The sequence below is a fragment of the Bos indicus genome, chromosome 15, assembly GCF_029378745.1.
Source record: "Bos indicus isolate NIAB-ARS_2022 breed Sahiwal x Tharparkar chromosome 15, NIAB-ARS_B.indTharparkar_mat_pri_1.0, whole genome shotgun sequence".
Classification (NCBI taxonomy): Eukaryota; Metazoa; Chordata; class Mammalia; order Artiodactyla; family Bovidae; genus Bos; species Bos indicus.
The window spans coordinates 17,333,569-17,359,386 of NC_091774.1; the positions used below are offsets into that span (position 1 = coordinate 17,333,569).

At 37.0% G+C, this 25,818-nt stretch overlaps 1 protein-coding gene across 2 annotated transcripts in view; it reads right to left on the reverse strand.

Moving 5' to 3' along the window:
• The window catches only part of ALKBH8 (alkB homolog 8, tRNA methyltransferase), a 131,207-nt gene that overhangs the window by 32,103 nt on the left and 73,286 nt on the right, over positions 1 to 25,818 (reverse strand). For both annotated transcript variants that reach the window (XM_070803360.1, XM_019975604.2), the window contains 2 exons: positions 12,557 to 12,708; positions 7,008 to 7,264 (listed from right to left, as the gene is read on the reverse strand). In XM_070803360.1, the coding sequence (XP_070659461.1) occupies positions 7,008 to 7,264; positions 12,557 to 12,708 (409 nt within the window). The remainder of the gene's footprint in view (positions 1 to 7,007; positions 7,265 to 12,556; positions 12,709 to 25,818) is intronic.

A 25,818-nucleotide genomic window follows, 5' to 3' on the forward strand; every position in this document is an offset into this window, starting at 1 on the left:
GCTCAGCTTTCTTCACAGTCCAACTCTCACATCCATACATGACCACTGGAAAAACCATAACCTGACTAGATGAAGTTTTGTTGGCAAAGTAATGCCTCTGCTTTTCAATATGCTATCTAGGTTGGTCATAACTTTTCTTCCAAGGAGTAAGCATCTTTTAATTTCATGGCTGCAGTCACCATCTGCAGTGATTTTAGAGTCCCCAAAAATAAAGTCTGACACTGTTTCCACTGTTTCCCCATCTATTTGCCATGAAGTGATGGGACCAGATGCCATGATCTTCGTTTTCTGAATGTTGAGCTTTAAGCCAACGTTTTCACTGTCCTCTTTCACCTTCATCAAGAGGCTTTTTAGTTCTTCACTTTCTGCCATAAGGATGGTGTCATCTGCATATCCGAGGTTATTGATATTTCTCCCGGCAATCCTGATTCCAGCTTGTGCTTCTTCCAGCCCAGCGTTTCTCATGATGTACTCTGCATATAAGTTAAATAAGCAGGGTGACAATATACAGCCTTGACCTACTCCTTTTCCTATTTGGAACCAGTCTGTTGTTCCATGTCCAGTTCTAACTGTTGCTTCCTGACCTGCATACAGATTTCTCAAGAGGCAGATCAGGTGGTCTGGTATTCCCATCTCTTTCAGAAGTTTCCAGTTTATTGTGATCCACACAGTCAAAGGCTTTGGCATAGTCAATCAAGCAGAAATAGATGTTTTTCTGGAACTCTCTTGCTTTTTCCATGATCCAGCGGATGTTGGCAATTTGATCTCTGGTTCCTCTGGCTTTTCTAAAACCAGCTTGAACAACTGGAAGTTCATGGTTCACATATTGCTGAAGCCTGGCTTGGAGAATTTTGAGCATTACTTTACTAGTGTGTGGGATGAGTGCAATTGTGCAGTAGTTTGAGCATTCTTTGGCATTGCCTTTCTTTGGGATTGGAATAAAAATTGACCTATTCCAGTCCTGTGGCCACTGCTGAGTTTTCCAAATTTGCTGGCATATTAAGTTCAGCACTTTCACAGCATCATCTTTCAGGATTTGAAATAGCTCAACTGGAATTCCATCACCTCCACTAGCTTTGTTCGTGGTGATGCTTTCTAAGGCCCCCTTGACTTCACATTCCAGGATGTCTGGCTCTAGGTCAGTGATCACACCATCGTGATTATCTGGGTTGTGAAAATCTTTTTTGTACAGTTCTTCTGTGTATTTATGAATAAACGTCTTCAACTAATGGGCATAGAAGGAATCTACCTCAACTTGGTAAAGGCCATGTAAGATAAGCCTACAGCAAACATTATTCTCAATGGTGAAAAACTGAAAGCATTCCCTAGTCGAAGATCAGGAACAAGACAAGAGTGTCCACTTTCACTACTATTATTCAACATAGTTCTGGAAGTCCTAGCTAAAGCAATCAGAAAAGAAAAAGAAATAAAATGAATCCAGTTTGGAAAAGAAGAATTTAAGCTCTCACTGTTTACAGATGACATGATACTGTACATAGGAAATCCTAAAGATAGTATCAGAAAATTACTAGAGCTGATCAGTGAGTTTAGCAAAGTTGTGGGATACAAAATCAATACACAGAAATCACTTGCATCTCTATATACTAACAATGAAAAATCAGAGAAATTAAGGAATCAATGCCATTCACCATTGCAACAAAAAGAATTAAATATTTAGGAATAAACTTACCTAAGGAGACAAAAGAACTGTACACAGAAAATTATAAGACACTAATGAAAGAAATCAAAGATGACATAATCAGATGGAGAGATATTCCATGTTCCTGGGTAGGAAGAATCAATATTGTGAAAATGACTATACTATCAAATTCAATCTACAGAGTCAATGTGATCCCTATCAAATTACCAATGGCATTTTTCACAGAACTAGAACAAAATGCTTCACAATTTATATGGAAACACAAAAGACCCCAAATAGCCAAAGCAGTCATGAGAATGCAGCTGGAGGAATCAATCTTCCTGACATCAGATTATACTACAAAGCTACAGTCATCAAGACAGTATGGTACTGGCACAAAAACAGAAATACAGACCAATGGAACAAGATAGAAAGCCCAGAAATAAACCCATGCACCTATGGATACCTTATTTTCAACAAAGGAAGCAAGACCATACAATGGGGCAAAGACAGCCTCTTCAATAAAAGGTGCTGGGAAAACTGGACAGCTACATGTAAAAGAATGAAATTAGAACACTTCCTAACACCATACACAAAGATAAACTCAAAATGGATTAAAGACCTAAATGTAAAAACAGAAACTACAAAACTCTTAGAGTAAAACATAGGCAGAACACTTGATGACAAATCAAAGCAAGATCCTCTATGACCCACCTCCTAGAGTAACAGAAATAAAAACAAAAGTAAAAAAGTGGGACCTGATTAAACTTAAAAGTTTTTGCATAGCAAAGGAAACTATAAGCAAGGTGAAAAGACAACCATCAGAATGGGAGAAAATAATAGCAAATGAAAAAACTGACAGAGGATTAACGTCCAAAACATACAAGCAGCTCATATAACTCAATGCCAGAAAAACAAACAACCCAATCAAAAAGTGGGAAAAAGACCTAAACAGACATTTCTCCAAAGAAAACATACAGATAGCTAACAAACACATGAAAAGATGCTCAACATCATTCATTATTAGAGAAATGCAAATCAAAACTACAATGAGATATCACCTTATACCGGTCAGAATGGCCATCATCAAAAAGTCTACAAACAATAAACGGTGGAGTGGGTGTGGAGAAAAGGGAATGCTCTTGCACTGTTGGTGGGAATAAAAATTGATACAGCTACTATGGAAGACAGTATGGAGATTCCTGAAAAAACTAGGAATAAAACCAGCAATCCCACTCCTAGGCATATACCCTGAGGAAACCAAAATCGAAAAAGACACATGTATCCCATTGTTCACTGCAGCACTACTTACAATAGCTAGAACATGGAAGCAACCTATATGTCCATCAACAGATGAATGGATAAGACGTTGTGGTACACATACACAATGGAATATTACTCAGCCATAAAAAGGAACACATTTGAGTCAGTTCTGATGAGGTGGATGAACCTAGAACCTATTATACAGAGTGAAATGAGTCAGAGAAAGATAAATATCGTATTTTAATGCATATATATGAAATCTAGAAAAATGGTACTCAAGAATTTATTTATAGGACAGAAGTGGAGAAACAGACATAGAGAGTAGACTTATGGACATGGGGGAAGGGAAGGAGGTGAGATGTATGGAAACAGTAACATGGAAACTTATCTTACCATATGTAAAATAGATAGCCAATAGGAATTTGCTGTATGGCTCAGGAAACTCAAACAGGGGCTCTGTATCAACCTAGAGGGGTGGAATGGGGCGGGAGATGGGAGGGAGATTCAAAAGGTAAGGGATAAATGTATTCCTATGGCTGATTAATATTGAGGTTTGACAGAAAACAATAAAATCCTATAAAGCAATTATCCTTCAATAAAAAATAAAATTTAAAAATAGCATATTAAGAACTACTGAGAAAACATGCAATTATAGGAAAATCAGATTGTCAACATATAGTTTAAAGGGCAGAGAAATAAGCAAAGGCATAAAGTACAATGAAAAGATCATATTAAACTCTTGATCTGAATTCTGTCTTGAGTAATAGCTAATCTCTCAGAGCCTCTGTTTTCTCATTATAAAAATACCTGCTTTTCAGGGTTAGCATGAGAATCAAATGAAATGATTCATATTAAATATTTAAATAACTATAAAAGCACTATGCAAATGTTAGTTATTATTGCTATATGAAACAAAGGATGCACAAGATTCTTGTCCTGAATTCTAGATATGAAGAGAAGTCCATGTAACGTACTCTGAGTTAGGGTACCCCACTGAGTTAAAAGACCATGCATTTTGAGGTTGTCACATTTCCTTCAAGATTATAGATCACATCATATATATATATATGGTGTGGTATTCTTCAATTTCATGTAAGAAATTGAAGGTGAATTCACAGATTTGCTCCTCACTATTCAACAAACCATTAATAAGTTTCTTTTATGTGTAAGTAAGTGGACATCAGACAGCCCTGCTGTGTCTGAGCTAACAGCCTGATGCTGTCACCATAGCTAGCCTCTAAGGTATCTCTCTTCTTAGAATGCCACACAGTATGAACTCTACAGTTGGAAATGAGGTTAAGACTTGTCCTGACACCTTGTAATCCTGAGCATGTCATAACCTGATCAAGTGTCAGCTTTCCCACTTCCCCATTATAGCACTTAGCACACAGCAGGTACTTGACACTGTTAGGTCCTTTCTGTTCCTTTCTTTACTGGGCAGTCAACAGTTAAAAAGCAAAGCCAAACAAAAACAGAAATGTATAAAAGAAACCTATATAATCATATCTTCAATTCTTACCATTATAGATACCTGACATTATTATTATTTTATTAAATTTGCAATCTCAACTATTTATAACAACCAAGAAAGTTCATACCAAATATTAATTATTTATCTAAGAAATACATCTGGACTAAAAGTACTTTAAGAACAATGCACAAAACATCACTTGGTAAATAAGCTAGGCCAAGCTCTGGGTATGCATATCTCATCTATTATTGGTACAATTATAAAGGCCATAAGTTTCTTGAAGGTATAAAATCTTTTTGGTAAATTTTAACTCTGAAAATAAAGCCAACAGCTAATGCTGATGCTAAGAATGAAAAAGTATGAAAAAGAAGTGTTTCTTAGCCAGAATATAGAACTTTTGAGTTAAATAGCAAAAGAAAAAGTGCATGCATACCTCAGATAGGAAAAGAACAGATTTACTTCTAAAAGAAATGAATAGTTGTTCATAAAACTATTTCTAAGAGAACCCAAGCTAGGATTTAAAAAATATACTTTGTTAGAAAATATATAAAACAGTGACACTAATAATTTTTTTAGATTTTGAGACTATCCTACATTTGAATACTTAGAATAATGTCTCAGGTCACATCGTCTCATGAATGTCAAGAAACGCATGTGTTTTCATGCTCAAAGATGCTGTTCAAAATACACTCAAATATCATTGCTCCATCCAGGTTGGAGCCTCAGCAGCTTAAAAGAGTAGGTTTCTCTTTTATCATACATAATTCCATTTCTTGTATAATGAAAACCTTAACTCCAAGCCAGACAAGTAGTTTTCATTCATTCATGAACAACATCTACCGAGCCTTCTCTAAGGTCAGAAAATGGCAATAGAAGAGCAGAAAGAAAAGAATACATGCAGCCTGCCACAGATGAAATGAATGCAGATAATGGAGAGTGAGGGCACTTATGATTTTCTAATTCTTCTGAATATATTCCTTCTTGAATCAGCTTTAGATTCTTCGTTCAGATTATCAAGAAATCATTTGTCTCGACTGTAAAAGGATAATGTTATACTGTGACTGAATCAGTGTGGCTGACTTGAACCTAGTTTCACTGTCACAAATGATACCTGACTAGATAAAGCCGTAGGTTACCATAAAGAAAGTGTAAAAGCAGAACTCACTGAAAAACATTTTTGGACAGTACCTTAAGATTAAAACATCAGAAGATATATTGTTTGAACCTATGGTTAGAGCTGTGACAAATCTAAAACCTATTTCCTCTTAAATATAAACAAAGTTAATTCACAAGACCTTATTCTTTATAAACTAAAATTTAGTTGTAAGCATGATGGCAATATATGAATACTTATGTCTTATTTTTATGAAAAGCAATTCTTTTGTCTGCCTCTTAATGAAGAAAGTCTACCTTTCCTCAACTGCAGTATTACCTTTCTTTCTTTATGTAGGTGTATAATATCTAGGATGAGGTAAAGATTACAAGCAATCTGACATACTACAACAGCCCATGAGTGAACTGCTCTCATTCCCCTTACATAATCCCCTTACTCTAGTCCTTCCTTCCCTAACTTTGAGAAAGGGAAGCTCCAGTCCTCAGAGAGTAGTGCTGACAGGAGTATTTACAAACAACACACTAATGCACGGAGAACTTCCTACTTCCTAACATAGCAGGGAAAAAAAGTGATCCCTAAGAAAAGGAAATTGTAAAAACTGAAAACTTTGGCATCAGAGAGAAGTGGGTTCAATCCTAGGTAGAGCACTATAACCTTGGTCAAATTTTTAATCTACTTGAGGCTTAATTTTCTCAACAGAAAGACAATAAATACTAACCTTTTCTTCTACTATGAGTAAAAGAATACTAGATTTGGAGTCATAAGGCATGGGCTCAAGTTCTAGTTATCTCCTCTAAGACAGGGAAAGGCTACCCACTCCAGTATTCAGGCCTGGAGAATTCCATGAACTACACAGTCCATGGGGTCGCAAAGAGTCAGATACAACTGAGCGACTTTCACTTCTTCTTAGTTGCTCAGTCGTGTTTGACTCTTTGCGACCCCATGGACAGTAGCCTGCCAGGCTCCTCTGTCCATGGGGATTCTCCAGGCAAGAACACTGGAGTGGGTTGCCATGCCTTCCTCCAGGGGATCTTCCCAACCCAAGGATCAAACCCCAGGTCTTCCACATTGCAGGCAAATTCTTCACTGTCTGAGCCACCAGGTAAGCCCAATAATAAAATACCAAGGAAATAATATAAAAACTCTGTGAGACTCAATTTCTTCAATTATTAAAGATGGATCAAAGTATCTACTTTATACTTCTTATGAGGAACTAAGCAAAGAAAATGTTTCCTATAAATAAAAATCCTTTTTATAACCTATAAAGTTATATAAGATAGTTTTACTGATAAAGTAATCTTCTTAGAAAGCATAATCTAAAGGGAACAAAAAGCCAAGGAACTACAAATAATGGCATGCCTCTAAATTTCTAGGGGAATAAAAAAGAATAAGAGTGTTCATTAATTTTCAACCTGTTATAAATTTTCTGCAATGGCCTAAAAACACAGCATTATAACATGAGGAAGGTGATAACCTTTACAAATAAAGCAAAAATAAAGCCAGAAAAGGTAATTACTTGCCATATATAACTCGTTATTGATGCCAAGATACTTTCCATTTCCACATCCAATATCAGCAACTAATGAACCACTTGGCAAAGCTTTCAAAAACTCGACTATATGTGGCCAAGGGGTGTGTCTCGTGCTGCTGAAGTGCCTAGCAATTTCCTCATAAACCCGATGGACATAATCTTGCTCCAGTTGTAAGGCTTCTTTATCACTCTCTGGAAATGATGCAGGAGTCTCCTTCATCTGGCTATCACAGACCAAAGGGTAACCTGATGAAAAAAATAAAGCAATATAAACCATTTATTTATTTTTAGGCCATGCCATGTGGGATCTTAGACCCCCAAACAGAGATCGAGTCCAGGCCTCCTGCATTGGAAGTGCAAAGTCTTAACCACTGGATTGCCAGGGAAATCCCTAAACCATTATTTTTATCCAAATGAATAATAAAGTTATGACTGCTTTCACAAAAGAAAAGGCAAATCAATCCACATTTGATGACCAGGGATAAGTAGGTTCTTATTTATCATTTTTAAAAAAGTAGTTCTTACCAGTTATATATGTGAAGGGTCTAATATAAAAAGGGGTAAATCCATCTGCAACAAAACATGACTGTAATTCTGCATGCCTTATATTGAAGATGCTTATTTCATCTTAGGATTAAGGGTCCTCCTGTTGAAGAAAGGATCTTGATGGGCCTGGCCTAACCTGAAGAAATTTAGCAATTAACAGGATTTAGGGGTTTTGTCTTAGTAGGAGTTCTGGGGACCCTAATACTCTCAGAAGAAGAACCAGACCTAGAAACTGTGTGTGATTTGGTAATAATCACAAGATTTAATGAATACTATTTGAAGTGGTTTATATATATTGTCTCACAGTAACACTGTGAGGTAGGAACCAGTACATTCATTTTACAGATGAGGAAACTGACACAGAACATTAAATAATGATACTAAAGTGACAAAGATGGTAAGTTACAAAGTTAAGATTTGAACCCAGGCAATGGAAACTCCAAAACCCACATTCTCAATGACTACATTGTGCTGCCTCCTTCCAAAAAAAAAGGTAAATCATAAGAAGAACACAAAGTAAATGCGGTGACTGAGGAAATTTAGAATACAATATGTCAAATTAATTTTGAATTTGTTCCCTGTTCTTTATAATAACATCTAATATTCATTTCAAATTCTTCCTATTCTCTGCTATGCTCTAAATTCCCTTTATCTTCAGCCAGCCTGTGACACACATCTTTTTATGGGTAGTATACTAGATAATCAGAGAAGGCAATGGCACCCCACTCCAGTACTCTTGCCTGGAAAATCCCATGGACGGAGGAGCCTGGTAGGCTGCAGTCCATGGGGTCGCGAAGAGTCGGGCACGACTGAGCGACTTCACTTTCACTTTTCACTTTCATGCATTGGAGAAGGAAATGGCAACCCACTTCAGTGTTTTTGCCTGGAGAATCCCAGGGACGGGGGAGCCTGGTGGGCTGCCATCTATGGGGTCGGACACGACTGAAGTGACTTAGCAGCAGCATATTAGATAATAAAGGAAAAAGGAGTGTTCCCACAGAAATCACAGACAAGACTTAAAGCAATATATATAAATCATATGGCAGCAAAGAATTGGGCTATAGCATTGATGACTTCAGGAATTTTCCCTAAATGTAACTAGAAGATGCCAAATCTTAAATGGGGGTGGAACTATCTAGTCCCTACTAATGAGTAAAGTGAGGCTCTAAACACTTTATGTGGACATTTAAGAAAAGAGTAACCCTAGAAACTTTGAGGGCTCTAACATACATGTGGCAACAGATGGGTTAGTATGGCAGTTACAACAGAATTACAATTACACTACAATATACAAATTCCTTTCAACTAGTCTTGGTAAAAATCGTATTCTCTTGGAAACTATGAACATCTAAATTAGGTAAAGGGAGGATCACTTAAATCCACAAATTTTGACTAAAAGTATCTAAAAGTTGGCCTTGAACTTTTAAAAAATATCTGTAAACTGAATAATCAGAGCTTCTTACACCATCCCTTACACTAAATTAATAAATTCAGTGCTCCCATTTCATTTAGTTTATGCTTTCCAATTTCTTGGTCTCTTTTTTTGTTGTTCTTTCTCAGGCCTTTATCAAGTATAGTCGAAAAGCTTTTATACACACACACATATACATACATAAATAGTAAGTATAATATATACGTTTTAGAAACTTTACAAATTTTTGCTTAGCTAAAAAATTTATGACATTTTGGTCCCATTTGTTTGACTAAGTATGAATAGAATGCTAGATTTCTAATTTATATTCACTCAAAACTTTATATAGGTCCAATTATTCTGGCATCTAGTATTACTGTTGAAAGTCTTAAAAGCTTATTATTTTATTAATATTTGAAAAAAAATTGAGGCCTGAAACTTCTAAACCAATTCTGAAAGTAAAGAAATATTATGTTGTTAAAAAAAAAAAAGGAAATTACCATATGATACAGTATTAGTAACTAAAGTTCAGGTTTTGTTCAAATTTCACTTATGCTAGTGTCCATTATTTGTTTTCATACCTTATCTAATATTCCACATTGTATTTAGTTGCACTGAGCAGCTTCAGCTGCATGAAATAAATTTTCCTTTCATTTTTATCCTGTTACAAATATTTTCCAACTTTCCTTGTTATGGCTTCTTAGATACATCCATCATTTAAAAGTAGACAATTACCAAATGCATGGAGATTTTTAAGTATCCTTGATATTAATTTATCATATTGATATTAATTGCTCACTTAAATGCTTTCTTCTCTGCAATCACTCTCTGTGTTTTTTCAGTCTTTTAACCTTCCTGAGGCTTTCAATGGCTAGCAAAAGATCTCTCTTGGTAAATGTCACACTGCACTTGAAAATATGCGTGTTATTTTCAAATATCTTTTTATATTGATTTCTAACATAATTCCACAGTGATAACAGACTCTGTATGATTTCAAAACCTTTCAGTTCAGTTCAGTAGCTCAGTTGTGTCTGATTTTTTGAGATCCCATGAATTGCAACACGTCACGCTTCCCTGTCAATCACCAACTCCAAGTGCTTGCTCAAACTCATGTTCATCAAGTTGGTGATACCATAAAACCATCTCATCCTCTGTCGTCCCCTTCTCTTCCTGCCTTCAATCTTTCTCATCATCAGGGTCTCTTCCAATGAGGCAGTTTCAATGATGTTCAGGACTGATTTCCTTTAGGATGGACTGGTTGGACCTCCTTGCAGTCCAAGGGACTCTCAAGAGTCTTCCCCAACAACACAGTTCAAAAGCGTCAATTTTTCAGTGCTCAGCTTGCTTTACAGTCCAACTCTCACATACACACACGACTACTGGAAAAACCATAGCTTTGATGGACTAGATGACTAGATGGCAAAGTAATGTCTCTGCTTTTTAATATGCTGTCTAGGTTGGTCACAGCTTTTCTTCCAAGGAGTAAGCGTCTTTTAATTTCATGGCTGCAGTCACCATCTGTAGTGATTTTGGAGCCCAAAAAAAATAAAGTCAGTCACTGTTTCCACTGTTTCCCCATCTATTTGCCATGAAGTGATGGGACCGGATGCCATGATCTTAGTTTTCTGAATGTTGAGTTTTAAGCCAGCCTTTTCACTCTCCTTTCACCTTCATGAAGAGGCTCTTTAGTTCTTCACTCTCTGCTATAAGGGTGCTGTCATCTGCATATTCAAGGTTATTGATATTTCTCCCAGAAATCTTGATGCCAGCTTGTGCTTCATCCAGCCCAGCATTTCACATGATGTACTCTGCACAGAAATTAAATAAGTAAGGTGACAATATACAGTCTTGACGTGCTCCCTTCCCAATTTGGAACCAGTCCGTTGTTCAATGTCTGCCTCTAACTGTTGCTTCTTGACCTGCATACAGGTTTCACAGCAGGCTGGTAGGATGGTCTGGTCTTCCCATCTCTTTAAAAATTTTCCACAGGTTGTTATGATCCACACAGTCAAAGGCTTTGGCATAGTCAATAAAGCAGAAGTAGATGTTTTTCTGGAACTCTCTTGCTTTTTTGATGATCCAAAGGATGTTGGCAATTTGATCTCTGGTTCCTCTACCTTTTTTAAATTCAGCTTGAACATCTGGAAGTTCTCAGTTCACTACTGTTGAAGCCTGGCTTGGAGAATTTTGAGCATTACTTTGCTAGTGTGTGATCATGAAAATTGTACACCTTGTTTTACGTCCCTGGATATTCTAATGTCTCCTGGTTCATAGTCTATGGGAACTTAAATAGAATTTGTACCCTGCTGCTGTGTGAAAATTTGTATAAATCCTTAATTTTGTTGAGCTGGTTCATAATGCTTTTCAGGTCTATTATATCCTTCTATTTTTCTGTACATTCATTCTATTATTTTTTGAGAGTTTGATAATGAAACTCCAAATAAAAATCTTGATTTATCTACTTAAAAATAATTGTAATATATTGTAAAACTATATATTACTTTTTCTGTATTTTCCAAGTCTCCTGTAAATGTTATCATACTTTTATAACTTAAAAAATAAAAATTACTTAGTTAATGTCCTTAACAACAAGAAAAATAGTAGCATAAGAAAACGAACTTTTCTCTCCTACTAGACTTCAAGTTCCTGGGGTACAGAGCCATGCTTTACTTTTTTATAGCTTGTAAATCTATGGCTGTGTTAGACATTCATCAAATGCTAAATAAACATTTTTAATCAATGAAAAAATTGTGATATTTTAAGTCTTCATTGCCACTTTTAGCAGAAGAAACAAAAATCTGTTAAAACCTATTTTAAGCTTTTCACTAACATGACAATATCAAAAATGAAGCTTTCAAGTTTCCTAACAGAATAATATCATGCACATATAAAAAGGATTTCTAATTTAAAACATAATTTTAAGATAACTAAGTCCAAAAGCTCCTGTTGAGATACCTTCCATAACTGAAACCACCAAAATGTAAAAAGAATCTTAACATCATTGTCATTACTTATAAAACAAAAAGGGATTTTAATTTATTGAGTCTAAGAAAAACAGGTAATGATGTACTTGTAGAGACAATACAAAACAACATCCTCCTGACAAGTTTTTGAACACTCCTTTCCAAATAAGACAAACCACTCTTTATCCCCCTAAAGTTATCTACTTATTAGAGAACAATTTGTCATCCTCAAATTTCCCTGTTGCATTAATGAGAAGTAATTTAAAAATGTGATAAGCTGTTTCACGAAAAAATCTATTTTTGTACAGTGATACTTTAATGCCCCCAAACTGTAGTCCTCTTAACCATGAGTACAATAAATAAAACATTTAGAATCCAATAATGCTCAAGTACTATGTTTAAGGAAAATAAAGATGAGTAAGATACAGTTCCTGCCCTCAAGAAATATAAACTCTAATGTGGGTGGTTAAGAAAAGTATAAGTAAGTACAATACAAGGCAGAATATGGTAAATGCCATTACAGGAGTTAAGATAAAGCTCTTCTCAGTTCTGATGGACTTAAAAAGATTTTCAAACTAGATTTACTCCATTTACAGTAGAAACAAATTATATACTTACTACAATTACAAGGTGTTTGCCTCACTTTCCTAAATGTAAATGATGTCCGTATTCCCCTCTTGTTTAAAGTTAAGTCTTCAACATCACTGGTGATAATTCCACTTTTGTGACCCTTGGATGCTTGAACAGTATCAAATTTTCTGGGTGTGATTCTAGAAACAACAGTTAATTTATTTAACATTGTATTCATAAAAAATATTTCAGGTCCTTTAAAAACATTAAGAGAATACAGTAAATCTACAAGAATTTGTTGCAAATGTTTATTGGATCCCCTGAATTACTGTATCGTAGAAAAAACAAAGAAATAGAAGTCTCCTGTCTCTTAGGAAATCATCTCCAGGGTAATCATTAAAAGAATTTACAGTTAACTAACTATTCAAGGGAGAAAATAGAATAATAACAAATGTTTAATTAATATCAATGCCAAGAGGAAAAAAAAATAAGAAACAGATGGCAAAAGGGAAATAGCAAATTTCAATCCAATTATCAGTAATTATGTTGAATGTAAAAGGACTTCAAATCCAATTAAAGAACAAACAATTTCAGATTGGATTTTTTTTAAAAATCCAAGTACATGCTGATTACAAGAGATACACCTTATAATAAAGAAAGAGAATGGTTGAAAAACAGATAGAAAAAAAATACAACATACAAACAACAATTATTTTGCATATACTTAGCAAAGCCAGAGAAAAAGTGGTATAGTTATACTAATCACAGAAAGTAGAAGTGAAATGAAGTGAAGTGAAGTCGCTCAGTTGTGTCTGACTCTTTGCGACCCCATGGGCTGTAGCCTACTAGGCTCCTCTGTCCATGGGATTTTCCAGGCAATAGTCCTGGAGTAGATTGCCATTTCCTTCTCCAGGGGATCTTGCCAACACAGGGATCGAACCTGGGTCTCCCACATTGTAGAAAGATGCTTTACTGTCTGAGCCACCAGGGAAGTCTACAGAAAGTAGACTTTAAGGCAACTGGTATTAATAGAGATAAAAAGGAACATTTCATAATGATAAAAGGGTCAATCCAACAAAAAACATAAAAATTCTACATATTTGTATGCACCTAATAGGGCATCCTCAAAATATATAATCCAAAAATGAAAAAAAAAAATCTAAATGGAGAAATACATAAATACATAAATATCATTGGAATTTCTAATATATCTTTCTCAGTAAGTGAAATCTAGCTGTGAGACAAAGACATCAACATCAGAAAACAACAGATAATGGAACAAAAAAGCATATGATTAACACAGATACAATAAGTAAAACAAAGATGCAAAATAAAAAGAGAAAAGTACAAGCCATTGTAAATTTTAAGAAAGTTTAAAGGGAGTCTTGGAAGCAAGATCAAGTTTTTGAATAGAAAAAAGAAATCATTTGGTATGATTCTTACTAAAAGTCAAAAAACAATGGCCTTTTCAAAGTTAAATTTATAGAGTGAAATGCATAGATCTTAAGTGTATAGTTCATGCATTTTGGCAAATGTATACAACCATGTAGCCACCATCCCAATCAAGATGTAGAATATTTCCAATTACCCATGAAACTCCCTCATGACCTTTTCCAGTCAATCAAAGCAACCACTAACCTGGTTTCCATCAGCACAGTTTGCCTATTCTTGAATTTCATATATAGTTGGCACTATCTTCTCTCTGGCTTTGCCCATTCCACATAATTTGGAGATTGAGCCATGCTTTTTGTGTTTCAGTAGTGCATGTTTTTCTTTAATCACTGAGCAAAATGTCACTATATGAACATGCTGCAATTTATCCAAAATCTCCTGTTTACTAATATTTAGTATTCCCAGTCTGGGACTATTAAAAATAAAGCTTATATACATTTTTTTCAGATACATACTTTTATACTCCTGGGAAAATACTTAAGAGTGAGATTGTTGGGTCAGAGGGTAAGAAAATACCAGTTTTCCAAAATGGTTGCACAGACTTTTACACTCCCACAAGCAGCATATGAGAGTTTCAGGCTCCTTGACATTCTCACCAAAACAATGTAAGTTTTAAATTTTAATAATTTTAGCAAGTGGCAATTGATATGAAACTGTAGTTATAATTTGTATTTATCTGATGACCAATGATACTGTATTTCTTTTCATGTGCTTTTTAGCCATTCATAGATCCTTCTGGTAAAGGATCTGTTGAACAGATCTTATGCCCAATCCTTTGTTATATACATGTATTGTGGATATTCTTCCCCAAGTATAGATTGATTTTTCATTTTCTTGATGCTGTCTTTTGATAAACAGAAGTTTTAAATTTGGATGCAGTTATTTTGTCTTCTTTTTCTTCTAGTGTTCTGAAATCTTTCTCAAGGGGGAAAAAAAAAACTTTGCCTACCTCAGATTTTCAAAAGTATCCTCTTGTATTGGCTTCTAGACAGCTCATAATTTGTGTTTACATTTAAATCTATGATCTACCCCATATTAATTTTTGTGAATGGCATGAGGCATATCAAGGTTAATGCTATTTCCACACAGATCTCTGATTTTCCCAGCACCATCTGTTGAAAATTTTCCATTCCATAATGAACTGTATTGGCATATTTGTCAAAAATCAGCTGACACTACATCTATGAATATATTCTGTCTCACTGATTTATCTGTACAATAATAATATACTCTTTTGATTAGGTAGCTTTATACACAGTAAATCTTAAACATCAAGTAGAATAAATCCTCCAACCTTGTTCCTATGTTCAAGATTGTTTTGGTTATTCTCTATCACTCACATTTCCTGATAAATCTTCAGCTCAGTTCAGTTGCTCAGTCGTGTCTGACTCTTTGCGACCCCATAAACTGCAACACGCCAGGCCTCCCTGTCTATCACCAATTCCTGGAATTCAATCAAACTCACGTCCAACGAGTTGGTGATGCCATCCAGCCATCTCATCCTCTGTCATCCCCTTCTCCTCCTGCCCCCAATCCCTCCCAGCATCAGAGTCTTTTCCAATGAGTCAACACTTCGCATGAGGTGGCCAAAGTACTAGAGTTTCAGCTTTAGCATCATTCCTTCCAAAGAACTCCCAGGGCTGATCTCCTTTAGAATGGACTGGTTGGATCTCCTTGCAAGGAACTCTCAGGAGTCTTCTCCAACACCACAGTTCAAAAGCATCAATTCTTCGGTGCTTAGCTTTCTTCACAGTCCAAATCTCACATCCATACATGACCACTGGAAAAACCATAGCCTTGACTAGACGGACCTTTGTTGGCAAAGTAATGTCTCTGCTTTTGAATATGTTATCTAGGTTGGTCATAACTTTCCTTCCAAGGAGCAAGCGTCTTTTAATTTCATGGCTGCAGTCACCATCTGCAGTGATTTTCGAGCCCAAAATAATAAAGTCTGACACTGTTTCCACTGTTTCCCCATCTATTTCCCATGAAGTGATGGGAACAGATGCCATGATCTTCATTTTCTGAATGTTGAGCTTTAAGCCAACTTTTTCACTCTCCTTTTTCACTTTCATCAAGAGGCTTTTTAGTTCCTCTTCACTTTCTGCCATAAGGGTGGTGTCATCTGCATATCTGAGGTTATTGATATTTCTCCCAGCAATCTTGATTCCAGCTTGTGCTTCTTCCAGTCCAGCGTTTCTCATGATGTACTCTGCATATAAGTTAAATAAGCAGGGTGACAATATACAGCCTTGACCTACTCCTTTTCCTATTTGGAACCAGTCTGTTCCATGTCCAGTTCTAACTGTTGCTTCCTGACCTGCATACAAATTTCTCAAGAGGCAGGTCAGGTGGTCTGGTATTCCCATCTCTTGAAGAATTTTCCACAGTTTATTGTGATCCACAAAGTCAAAGGCTTTGGCATAGTCAATAAAGCAGAAGTAGATGTTTTTCTGGAACTCTCTTGCTTTTTCGATGATCCAGCGGATGTTGGCAATTTGATCCCTGGTTCCTCTGCCTTTACTAAAACCAGCTTGAACATCTGGAAGTTCATGGTTTGGGATCTGCTTATCAATTTCTACAAAAAAAGTCCTTTTAAGATTGTGATTAGAATTACACTAAATCATTAGACCAATCTGGGAATAACTGCTATCTAACAATATTAAGTTTCCTATCCATGATTATGATATCTCTTATCTCTTCATTTATTTTGGCCTTCTTTAATTTCTCTTAGTAATGTTTCATGATTTTTAGCATACATGTGTTGTGTATCTCTTGTTAAATCTACTCCTAACACTTAACTCATTTGAAGCCAAGTTTTATGCTTGATTTACTTTAGCAAGGCTATATGCCTATAGAAGTAGATTTCATGCTCACAGAGAATGTGCCAAGCCTGAAAGATGTCAGCAGATTTTTAAAAAGCATAATTTTATACTAAAGTTGTTGATACATCAAGAAACAAATATGTTGACTACACACCTAGAAAAGAGAAAAATCAACCATATAACTAAAGTGGGCTTGATCCTAGAATGAAATAATATGATGTATTTCAATTTTCATTTGGTCACTGTTCACTCAGCCTGATCCTAGAACTGGATTCCCCAAATGCAGCAGAACAAAAAATAAGTGGGACTACATCAAACAAAAAAGTTTCTGCACAACAAAAGGAAATCATTAACAAAATGAAAAAGAAACCTATGGTATTCCTATGGCATGGGAATTCTTATGGAATGGGAGAAAATATTTGCAGATTAAATATCTGATAAGGGTTAATATCCAAAATATATTAAGAACTGGTGGGGGCCAAGATGGTGGAGTAGGAAGACCCTGGGCTCACGTCCTCCCAGCAGCACACCAAAACTACAACTATGTATAGAGCAACTATCAATGAGAACAGCCTGAAGATTAGCAGAAGAGATCTACAACTAAAGACATACAGCAGGAACCACAATGATATGGGTAGAGGGGCAGAGATGTGGTAGAGTCAGGATCCATACCCCAGAGATCTGAGCCCCACATCAGGCTCCCCACCTGAAGGTACAACACGGGGAAGATGAGGTCCCAGAACACTTGACTTTGGAAGCCAGCAGGGCTTAATTTCTGGAAAGCCAGAGGGCTAAGGGAAATAAGAGACTCCACTCTTACAGGGAGTCTCACATGCTTCAGGACCCAGGACAGAAGCAGCAATCTGAAAGGAGCCTGGGTCAGACCCACTGACCAATCTTGAAGAGCCTACCAGACAGGCAGAGGCAATTAGTACTTACCTTGGGGACACTGGTGCTGGCATCTACCATTATGGAATCCTCTCTCTTGCTTATTAGGGCTGGGACCTGCCCCTACCCTCCAGCCAGTATGAACCAGTCCTGGCAGGTAGCTGAGTGAGAACACAGCCCCATCCTCTAGCAGGACAACTGTCATAGGACCTCTGAGCCTGATCCTGTCTCACCCACCAAAGGGCCCAGGACCTGGCCCTACTCACTGGCTGGTGGCACTAGCCCCAGGAGCCCAAGGACCCTGGCCTGCCCACCAGAGGGCCAACACCAGCTCTAGGGCCCTCAGGCCCCACAGCCAAAGAACCCAGAACTCAGCTCCACCTACCAGTGGGCAGATACCAGTCCAGGACCCTGAGGGCCCTGCTCTACTCACCAATGAGCAGACACCAACTTCAGAATACCTTGGGCTCTTCAGCCAGCTGTGTCAGGAACCCGCCCTGCCTACCAGCAGGCCAATACTAGCACTACACGCACCCCCCTACACACACCTCCCAGGGCTCCATAGCCAGCTCCCTCCTGATCCTGTCTCACTCACCAGCAGGCTGGCACCAGCACCAGGACCATTCTCAACATGCAGCCAGCCATGCCAGGACCAAACCCCACCCACCAACAGAGGGCAGCTACCCACAGGGTGTGGCCTCACAGACAACCAGGCTGGGGGCAAGCTATGCCTAGCAGACTGCCCACAGAAGGAACCAAGCAGTTCACACAGAGGGCACCCCTGGAGCATATAGCTCTGGTGTCCAGAAGAGAGTGTTCTGCTGGGCCCCACAGGATACTTCTTACATAAGACCACTTCTCTAAGATTGGGAAATGTAACCCAAAAAATACATAGACACAAAAACAGCAATTTAAGCAAAAAGAGGTGACAGAGGAAGAGATTCCAAACGAAAGAACAAGATAAAAGCCCAAAAGAAGAACTAAATGAAGTGGAGACAAGCAATCAACCCAACAGAGAGTTCGAGGTAGTGATCATAAAGATCATAGGAAGGGTAAAAGATAAAACCTAGTTTACAAAGCAAACATGACAAAAATATGATCAAGTTAAGATGAAATTTATTATCCACAAATTCTAGTTTAAAGAGAAAATAGAAAACAACTGACCATAGTTCAAACTATATGCCTCTGCAAAAAAAAAATTAAGAACTCATACAGTACAATAACAAAAACCAAACAATCATTCAAAATCAGGCAGAAGATCTGAATAGATACTTTTTTCAAAGACAACATACAGAATGACTAACTCGTACATAAAAAGGAGCTCAATGTTACTAATAATCAGTGAAATGCAAATCAAAGTCACAATGAGATCAGTCCATGCTTATTAGAATGGCTATTACAAAAATGACAAAAAATAACAAGTGTTGGCAACTATGTGTAGAAAAGACCATCCTTATACATGTCAGTGATTATGTAAACTGGTATATCCCTATGGAAAACAGAAAGGAGATTTCTCAAAAAATGTTAAATAGAACTACCATAGGATCCAGCAATTCCACTTCTGGGTATTTACCTGAAGGAAACAAAAACACTAATTGAAAAAGACATCTGTACCCCTATGCTCACTGAAGCATTTACAATAGCCAAGACATGAAAACAACTGGGAATTACACTAAGTGAAATTAGTTGACAGATGCTATATGATCTCATTTACATGCAATATATAGAACAAAAGAAGGTGAATGTGGTCAAAAGACAACTTCCAGTAATACAGTAAATAAGTTCTGGCTGTAATGGTATCTATAGTTAATAATACTATTTTGAATACTTGAAAGTAGCTAAGACAGTGTATCACAAAAGTTTTCAGTGTAAGAAAAAAATGTTTAACTGTGTGGTTGCGGATATTAACTAGACTTACTGTTTTGCCTATTTTGCAATATATACATGGAATCAGGTTGCTGTACATCTGAAACTAATACAACCCACTCCATATGTAGATGAACATATGGAGAGAGTAACACGGAAACTTAAAATACCATATGTAAAATAGCCAATGGGAATTTGCTGTATGACTTGGAACTCAAACAGGGGCTCTGTGACAATATAGAAGGGTGGGATGGGGAGGGAGATAGGAAGGAGGTTTGGGAGGGAGGGGACAGGGTGTACCTATGGCTGACTCTTATTGATGTCTGACAGAAAACAACAAAATTCTGTAAAGCAATTATCCTTCAATTAAAAATAGATTAGCAAAAAAAAAAAAAAAATCAGAACTTCTGGGCTGACATCTTTTGAAACTGTTTACTTTTGAAACTAATTAATTCAGAGTATTAGAAAAGAAGTATTTTACAAGTTGTAACCAAGCAGGACCCTACCTGGCCTTCCCCAAGAGATCCCTCCCCCATATCCTCTGCTCTTGATGGTTTAGTCACTAAGTCGTCTCCGACTCTTGTGACCCCGTGGACTATAGCCTGCTAGGCTCCTCTGTCCATGGGGTTCTCCAGGCAAGAATACTGGAGTGGGTTGCCACTTCCTTCTCCAGGGGATCTTCCCAACCTAGGAATCAAAGCCAGGTCTCCTGCATTGCAGGCAAATTCTTTACTGACTAGGTTTGAGGGAAGCCCATCCTCTGCTTCCCTCATAGCTCAATTGGTAAAGAATCCTTTGCTTTTAGCTCCTCTCTAAAGTACCTAGATAATAGTTTCTGATTTGAATTTCCTTAATTGTTTTACAGATGCTAAAACCCCTCCCAAATGAAGGAAATCAACTACTTGATGACCATGAGCACCCAAGACCTACTGGAGCCTAAGGATGAAAATTAACCCCTGTGACACCATCATTTACTTCACTGACATCAACCAATCAGACAACTGTACATAAATGCATCACATAACCTGGGAGACCCCTCCCTCACTCTGACTTTAAAAATGTTTTGCTGAAACCCACTGAGGAGTTCAGGCTTTTTGAAAACTAGCTGTCCCAGACTCCATGTGTAGTACCCAACAATAAATGCTGCAATTTCCTTCACCACAATCTGAAGTCAATAGACTGGATTTTACTGAGTGTGGGCAAGCGAACCCAAGTATGCTTTGGTAACAAAGTCCTGATGCTGTTTCAAAAATGATTTCACTTCTCTCTCCAAAAATTAATTTTTGATTATCAACCTTATATGTTACAGCCTTGTATGCCACATTTGGTTATTAATTCTAGTACTTATGTTTCAGATATGCTCAGTTCAGTTGCTCAGTCGTATCCGATTCTTTGTGACCCTATGGACTGCAGCACACCAGGCCTCCCTGTCCATCACCAACTCCTGGAGTTTACCCAAACTCATGTCCATTGAGTTGGTGATGCCATCCAACCATCTTATCCTCTGTCATCCCCTTCTCCTCCTGCCCTCAATCTTTCGGAGCATCAGGGTCTTTTCAAATGAGTCAGCTCTTCGCATCAGTTGGCCAAAGTATTGGAGTTTCAGCTTCAACATCAGTCCTTCCAGTGAACACTTAGGACTGATTTCCTTTGGGATGGACTGGTTGGATCTCCCTGCAGTCCAAGGGACTCTCAAGAGTCTTCTCCAACACCACAGTTCAAAAGCATCAATTCTTCAGCACTCAGCTTTCTTTACAGTCCAACTCTCACATCCATACATGACCACTGGAAAAACCATAGCCTTGACTAGACGGACCTTTGTTGGCAAAGTAACATCTCTGCTTTTTAACATGCTGTCTAGGTTGGTCATAACTTTTCTTCCAAGGAGTAGGTGTCTTTTAATTTCATGGCTGCAGTCACCATCTGCAGGGACTTGGGAGCCTCCAAAAATAAAGTCAGCCACTGTTTCCACTGTTGCAGATATGCTAGAATTTTCCAATCCACAAAGGGTTTTACTTTTTTCCTTTCAAATACATATGATATTTTTTTCTTAATATATATATTTTATTGAAGTATAGTTGACTTACAGTGTTTCAAGTGCACAGCAAGGTGATTCAGTTATATATATACACATATATTATTTTCAGATTCTTTTCCATTATAGGTTTACAAGATACTGACTATAGTTCCCTGTACTACACAATAAACCTGTGTTGCTTGTTGCCTATTTTTTTAAAAATTAGAAACCTAGCATTCTATTCATACTAAGTTAAGCAAGTGGAATCAAAATGTCATAAATTTTTTAGCTAGGCAAAAATTCATAAGTTTTCTAAAATGTATCTATTATCTTATATATACTATATATATATGTATACAAAGGTTTTTCTACTATGCTTGATAAAGGCTTGAGAAAGAACATCAAAAAGAAGAGATGGAGAAGTTGGAAACAAACTAAATGAAATGGGAGCATTGAATATGAAATAGAAAATGTGAAACAAGATAAAAGATCATCATACAGTCTAGTTATTTTTAAACATGGCTACTCATTAGAAACACATCTGGAGCTCTGGAAAAAAAATGCAAAACCTGGGCATTTGTATTTATGAAAAAATTCTAAGATAATTCTGATATGCATCTGGATTTTTAAAAGTGATAATAGATTTTTCTATTAAATGATAGCTTTGGTGATATAGAATTCTACTATCTTCTATTGACCAATCATGATACAATGGTATTAAGTGAATAATAGTTACATAATCACAATAGTAAAGATGTTTATTAGTTTTCACAATCAATAGCCAGACAAAAAATAAAAGATCATTAGGAAATATGATTAATCTAACAATATAAAATAATTACATATAATTTGGGGGGTTAAGTAGAGTGATGTGGTAAGTTGAAATACATACATGTACATGTTCTCATCTGCCCAGTCTATGTCTTTTGGTTGGTACATTTAATCCATTGGCAACCCACTCCAGTGTTCTTGCCTGGAGAATCCCAGGGACAGGGGAGCCTGGTGGGCTGCCGTCTATGGGGTCGCACAGAGTTGGACACGACTGAAGCAACTTAGCATGATCCTATTACCATTTTCTTAACTGTTTTGGGTTTATTTTGCATAGGTCTTTTCCTTCTCTTGTGTTTTCTACTTAGAGAAGTTCCTTTAGCATTTGTTGTAAAGCTGGTCTAGTGACACTGAATTCTCTTAACTTTTGCTTGTCTGGAAAGCTTTTGATTTTTTCCATCAAATCTGAAGGAGAGTCTTGCTGGGAGACTATTCTTGGTTATAGATTCTTCTCTTTCATCACTTTACATTATGTCATTTCCTTCTGGCTTGCAGAGTTTCTGTTGAGAAATCAGCAGATAATCTTATGGAAGTTCCCTTGTATGTTATTTGTCATTTTTTTCCCTTGTTGTTTTAATATTTTGTCTTTAACTTTTGTCAGTTTGATTATTGTGTGTCTTTGTGTGTTCCTCTTTGAGATTATTCTGCCTGAGACTCTCTGTGCTTCCTGGACTTGGCTGACTGTTTCCTTTCCCATATTGGGGAAGTTTTCAGTTATTATCTCTTCAAATATTATCTCTGGTCCTTTCCCTCTCTTCTCCTTCTGGGACTCCACCTATAATGCAAATGTTCATGCATTTAACATTGTCCCAGAAGTCTCTTTGACTGTCTTCATTTTTTTTCCCCCTATATTCTGTTCTGTGGCAGTGATTTACACCATTTTGTTCTCCAGGTCGCTTATGCATTCTTCTGCCTCAGTTATTCTGCTATTGATTCCTTCTAATCTATTGTTCATCTCTGTCTGCTTGTTCTTTAGTGCTTCTAGGTCTTTGGTAAACACTTCTTACATCTTCTCTATTTTGTTACCAAGATCCTGAATCATCTTTACTATCATTATTCTGATTTCTTTTTCTGGAAGGTTTCCTATCTCCACTTCATTTAGTTTTTTGAGGTGTTTTATCTTGTCCCTTCACGTGGGACATAACTTTCTGCTTTTTCATCCTGATTAACTTTCTGTGATGCTTTTGAGACTGTGGTTCTTCTTGCTTCTTTTATCTGCCCTCTAGTAGATGATGCTAAATGCGGCTTGTATAAGCTTCCTGATGGAGGGATTGAGTGGGGAAAACTGGGTCTTGCTCTGGTGGGCAGGGTCTTGCTCAGTAAAGCTAGAATCCATTTATCTGCTGATGGGTGGGGTTGTTGCTCCCTCCCTGTTGGTTGTTTGGCCTGAGGTGACCCAGCTCTGGGATCTATGAACTCTATGGTAGGGTTAATGGTGACCTCCAAGAGGGCTTATACCAAGGGACATCTTCCAGGACTGCTGCTACCAGTGCCACCATCCTTGTGGCGAGCCCTTGCTGACCCATGCCTCCACAGGAGACTGCCTAACACTAGCAGGTAGGTCTGGCTCAGTCTCCTGTGAGGTCACTCCTCCTTTCCCCTGGGTCTTGGTGCAAGCAAAATTTTGTGCCCTCAAAGAATGGAGTCTCTGTTTCCCCCAGTCCTGTGGAAGTCCTACAATCAAATTCCGCTGATCTTCAAGGTCAGATTCTCTGGGGATTCCCATTCTTTGTTAGATCCCCAAGCTGGAAAGCCTGTCATGGGGCTCAGAACCTTCACAACACTCAGAGAACTTCTTCAGTGTTATTGTTCTCTAGTTTTTGGGTTGTCCACTCAGCGGGTATGGGATTGGATTTTATCGCAATTGCGCTCCTCCTACTATCTCACTGTGGCTTCTTCTTTGTCTTTGGATGTGGGGTATCTTTTTTTGGTGTCGATGGCTGTTCAAGAGTTCAAAACAGTTGCGATTTTGGTGATCTTGCAGGAGATCAGTACACACCCTTCCATTCCACCATCTTAAACCGGAAGCCCCCAATCACATATGATTTTTATTGCTTTCTCTTGTATTATCATACTAAGATGTCCAATATAATATTAAATAGAAGTGATGAGAACAAAAATCCCTGCCTTTTCAATATTTTAGGAAAAAGCATTCAATATTTTATTATTAACTGTGATACTGCCCGTGGGTTTTTCACAGATGCTCTTTAATCACACTTAAGAACTTTTCTTCTTATTCGGTTTGCCAAGTTTTTATCATGAATGGATGCCAAATTCTTTCAAGATATATTTTCTGCATCAATCAAGATGATTATTTTTTCTCTTTTGTTCTTTGATTTCCAACTGTTAAACAATCTTGCAACTCTGGGATAAATTCCACTTAGTCTTGATGTATTTTCATTTTTATATATTGTAGGTTTGAGTTTTCTAATAATTTGTCACAGACTTTTACTATCTCTGAGAGATATTGGTCTGCAATTTCCTTTTTTGTAATGTCCTTGACAAATTTTGGTGTCAGGATAGTGCCAGCTTCATAAAACAAGTTGTAAGAACAGCTCATTTAAAAGAGTTCATGCTAACGGCAATTTTTTAGAAGTAAAAACAAACAAACAGTGCCTGAAATTATATGACTGTTACTCTGATAGCAGAAAATGATTGAAACTAAAATGCTGAACAAAGAACAAAATTCAGTTATTTTATAACAATGAATATCTTGAAACTCTTATTAGCAGTTCTCTCTTAGGTACTAAATAGTTCTCTATTATGGCTCTTTGAAGTCAACTACTTCAGTTGCCTAGAGTTAAATCTTAGGCAAAGGTCAAGCAGTACTTACTGCTTTTGGAACCAATCTCAGATTTTCGGGAATAGGCAATCTATATGTTAAAAATAATTATTTAAGTATCTCTGAACATTTTTTTCCACTGTACTCAAATTATAATCTAGTTGGGAAAACATTAAATAAAAAGATAAAAACATTATTATAAATTTAAATGATAGTTCAATACGATAGAAAAGATAGCACAAGCCAGTAGGAGACAACACAGTCTTTAGGAGTTAAGGGAGAAATTATTTCAGGCTATTGTCATCAGAAAAAACTTTATACATCATAAAGGAAACAAACAAACAAAAAAGTTGAGCTATATGTTAAAAAGAAGTGAATGGAAAGGAAAATGAAATTTATTCCATTAAGAGTTGACAAAAGTGTGAAGGCTACAAGGCACCTGCATAAATTCAGATGAAAGGGAGCAAACAAATTTAGCTGTAACAGTATGGTTAAGAGCGTAGATCCTGAAGGCAGACTCTGATCTTGTCTCTGTCCCTGACTGGTTTTGTAACTTTGTACAAGTTATGGAACCTCCTTATGCTCCAGTTTCCTTTAAAAATGTGGACAAAACCATGAAAAAAAACTTTCCACTGTGATTATATCAGTTACA